We start from the raw sequence: 4,227 nt of genomic DNA on the forward strand, positions 1-4,227 counted from the left end.
CAAATATAGGGATTATTAGTACTAGCATACATTGCATAAGGATTTAATAAAAAAATTATTGACGGTTCATGAGAGATATTGAAATGTGGATTTACCGTATACACCCGAAAGTTAAGAACAGTCGGCTTCATGGGTATTTTAAGATAAGCCGGGTGTAACAAAAGTTGTTCGCGGACGAAGCACTTCCAGGCTTGGTTGCCAGTTTTTTTGGAACAACTGAATATATCGCTACCATACCAATAGAACAATGCAAAACAATAAATTCCGAGTTATACACAACTATCTGTTTGTCAGTTGTCTTTCAAGAAATCAGGAAAACCAAGCACAGAAGACGGATCACTCTTCACCACGACAATGTGAAACAACTGCATTTTTTATCACTTAAAACAACGATTTGATGAATAATCTACCGTAAAGTCTTGACTTGCTACCGAATAACGTCCTTTATTTTCCAGTCCAACGTCTTTCGACACTTTTGAATCAAACACAACAAAAATATATAGATCTAAATGGAGATCATTTTGAAAAACAACATAGCGATTCCCGATGATTACAATTTTTTTTGTTCCCTAACCTCAAAACCTAAGTATAATTCACTATAGCATAAAATGGTATGAAAAGATCCATGGCGCGATTTTGATCGGTAAATTTGTATGGCAGCTCTACTGATCCGATCTGAAAAATTTCTACTGAGATTGTACCGTGACCTTAGACAATAATTCATGCAAAATTTCGTGGAAATGTCAAATGAAAAAGCTTTCCACGTTACGTTCTAAACAATTTATTTGAGATTATACCGTTGCCTTGGACAATAATTTGTGTCGTATTTAGTGAAGACACTTTGTCAAATAAAAAGTTATCAACACAAGGAAATGTATTTTATCATTCCATTTGTATGACAGCTATACATATATTATATTATAGTGGTCCGATTCGGCGGTTCAGACAATTAAGAAGCTTTTTCAACTGGAGATGAAAGGACATTTATCCGATCGATATCTCAAAAACTGTTCCGCTAGTTTGCGTATATAGACTCAGCTCATCATGCTGATCATTTATGATATATAGGTATACATATATTTTACAGGGTCTCCAACGTTTCTTCGTGTTAAACTTAATACACCTTGTTCAGGATATAACAACAATTAATTTGAGTAAAGTGCCAAAAGGAAAGTTGATTATTGTTTCCTATGCAAAATATTTGTAGTGTGAATGGACCCGCCCGACCGATATATGACATTTTACTGACATACCGGGAAAATAGGAAAATCGGACTACAACCACGCTTATACAATTTTATATTCCATTTGATTCTTTAACTTTCCTGTGTACAGATCCAGAAGCAATTAATATAACGGGAAAAAACTTTGCACGTATAATGCCTTTGAAGTATGCCACCTTATGATCAAAAGTTATATGAATGGAACTAAAACTGTTCAAGACACTGGGTAGCGAATGTGTGGACCCCAGAGTCTATAGTTAACTTTTTACGGAAAATATCGGTCAATATGTGAGATGTATAATTAAAAATTTGAGGGAATCTTTTCCTGTTGATGGTATCTCTGTGTACCAAAAATTATTTCAATCGGGTCAATACTTCCTTTAGCCCCGACATACCTAATAAAAAGATTTTCGAACCTCCGACTTTATAATGCATATATCGACCAATATGTGACTTATCCTAATAAAATTGGCAGAGCATATTTTTCTAATAACGGTGCAAATCGGGTGAAAACTCGCTCTAGACCCTATAAAACTACCAAGCCTTATGTACCTGAGAATATTACCCCGGCTTTAATCCTTGCAAGTTGCAAGAGTATGAAATGTTCGGTTATACCCGTCCATAGTCCCTCCTTACTTGTTATACCCTGAACAGGGTATATTAAGTTTGTCACAAAGTTTGTAACACCCAGAAGGAATCGTCGGAGACCCTATAAAGTATATATATAAGTGATCAGTATGTCGAGCTGAGTCGATTTAGCCATGTCCGTCTGTCTGTCTGTCCTCAGTTTTTAAGATATCGTTTTGAAATTATGCAAACGTCATTTTCGCTTCAATAAGCTGCTCATTTGTCGGAGCGGCCGATATCGGACCACTATAACATATAGCTGCCATACAAACTGAACGATCGAAATCAAATGCTTGTATGGAAAACTTTCACATTTTACAAGATATATTCACAAGATTTGGTATATATTATTTTCTAAAGCAGCAATGTAATCTCCGAAGAAATTGATCAGATCGGTTTACTATAGCATATAGCTGCCATACAAACTGAACGATCGGAATCAAGTTCTTATATGGACAACTTTCACACTAGACAAGATATATTACGAAATTTCGTATAGATTATTTTTTAAGGCAACAATGTATTCTCTAAAAAACTTGTTCAGATCGGTTAACTATAGCAGCATATAGCTTCCATACAAACTGAACACATAGTTACTAACGGAAATGCACCTGTGAAGGGTATTTAACTTCGGTGCAAATAAAACAATAAAAAATATCCATATAGGGACTTGATTTAGATCGCTCGATAGTGATCTGACACCATGGAGCAGCTTCTTGGGAAGGAAAAGGCGTTTGCACAATTTCAAATCGATATCTCGGAAACCGAGGGACATGTCTAAATCGGCTCAGCTCGTCACGCTGATCACTTACATATGTATATATTTTATGGTATAGGGTATGCTTTTGGATGTTACAAACTTGGTGGCAAACCTAATATTACCTGTTCAGAGTAAAAAAGAAAATTGACTATCAAATATACTCCTATATTACGCAATGAAAGCTTTTTGGTGCTGTTTTCAAAATTTATTGTTTGCCTTTAGAAAATCTCTTACTTTTTTGAATTTTTTTCGAGAATTCTAATTGTTTTGCCGAATCAGCGGTATCGTCGAATTTACATATGCCAATAGTTGGTTGGCATCACTTCCTTTAGTTGACCCATGTTGCACAAATAGACAGCACCATTTTTCATCACCTCCATCGCTTTGACCATATTCATCGCACACTCATCAGGTGATTGCTGTTTGGCTTTGTCCATCGCTTCTACCAACTCTCCAACATATGAATGCTGACCCATCACCGACTTCTCGCGTAAATTCATCATCGCTTCGCTGGTAGTAAGACCAGGGCATACAACAATGAAAGCCACACCTGTGTGTTGGTAATGACGCTTGTCCTAAAGAAAAAAAAAATTATGTTATCGATATATTTGTATATTTGCAAAATACAGGTATGCATAGAGAAAGAACTTACCGCCATTGAGCGTGTGAAACCAATGACACCGTGCTTGGCAGCGGCATATACTGGGAAGGCAGGTGCCGGTTCCAAACCGTAAACGGAGGCAATATTCATCACAATACCGCCTTGACCCATTTGCGTTTTATCCATGTACGGCATACTCAACCAAACCATATTCATCATGCCCATCTAGAAATATATATGTAGATAAGTTTTCCAAATGAGTATGAATTGAATTTCCGCTACAAAGAGACTTCGTTTTTACCAAGTTCACGCCCATTGTGGTTTCCATGTCCTTGTCGGCCAAAACGCCTGCACCATTAATCAGAACATCGATGTGTTTTATGACGCCCATCACTTGTTTAACAGCTTGTTCCATGTTGACGCGGTCCATCAGGTTCATGTGAACGAACATCACATTGACTGAGCTATTTTCCGCTTGTAGCTTCTGCATCATCTCCATATTCTCCATGCGACCCATCACAATCAGGTGCTATAACAAAAGATACAGATATTCATATGTATATTTTTTTGTAATTGCCATATTTCTGATTTCGACTTACGCTTATTTGCTTCTTCATCAGCATATGGCAAACTTGGTAGCCAATACCGCTGAAGCCTCCAACATAGACGACATTTTTACCGCTCAAATCGAACATTTTGTACTTAATAAATATTAAAATTGAAAAATCTTCACAGAAATACTTTGCTTATTTTGCAATACGCTGCTTAGCGTTAGACTATGAGTTCCTTCGGCGCAGCATCGTCTTTTATAGCCGCCCATTGTTCCAGTCGTTTGTAATCGAGCGATACTGTAATCAGACGTCCAGAGTTTTGGTGTGTGGAGAGACGAATTATATTGATAAGCCAGGTGTGCACGAAGTTTACTTAGAAGAACTCAATGAGTTCGCGATGATGATTGACCCTGGTGGGTGACAACACACAAGCATCCTCTTCTTGTTAATATTCTTATGCATGTGT

The 4,227-nt window shown here is 37.1% G+C and overlaps 1 protein-coding gene across 1 annotated transcript; it reads right to left on the reverse strand.

The window, feature by feature from the left end:
* Positions 1 to 2,825: 2,825 nt before the first annotated feature.
* LOC120778118 (fat body protein 2) lies at positions 2,826 to 3,934 on the reverse strand. Its single transcript, XM_040109822.1, has 4 exons — positions 3,810 to 3,934; positions 3,512 to 3,739; positions 3,262 to 3,435; positions 2,826 to 3,184 (listed from the first exon to the last, which is right to left on the reverse strand). The coding sequence occupies exons 1-4, from the start codon at positions 3,903 to 3,905 to the stop codon at positions 2,903 to 2,905; spliced, it is 780 nt and encodes a 259-aa protein (XP_039965756.1). The 5' UTR covers positions 3,906 to 3,934; the 3' UTR covers positions 2,826 to 2,902.
* Positions 3,935 to 4,227: the final 293 nt, after the last annotated feature.

This window comes from Bactrocera tryoni, chromosome 5 (genome assembly GCF_016617805.1).
Source record: "Bactrocera tryoni isolate S06 chromosome 5, CSIRO_BtryS06_freeze2, whole genome shotgun sequence".
Classification (NCBI taxonomy): domain Eukaryota; kingdom Metazoa; phylum Arthropoda; class Insecta; order Diptera; family Tephritidae; genus Bactrocera; species Bactrocera tryoni.

Bases quoted from the DNA above. Each gene is read 5' to 3' on its own strand.
- LOC120778118 (XM_040109822.1), bottom strand. From the start codon at position 3,905: ATGTTCGATTTGAGCGGTAAAAATGTCGTCTATGTTGGAGGCTTCAGC. The intron at 3,740-3,809 runs GTAAGTCGAAAT...CTTTTGTTATAG, and splicing joins TGATGAAGAAGCAAATAAGC to CACCTGATTGTGATGGGTCG. The intron at 3,436-3,511 runs GTAAAAACGAAG...ATATATTTCTAG, and splicing joins CCACAATGGGCGTGAACTTG to ATGGGCATGATGAATATGGT.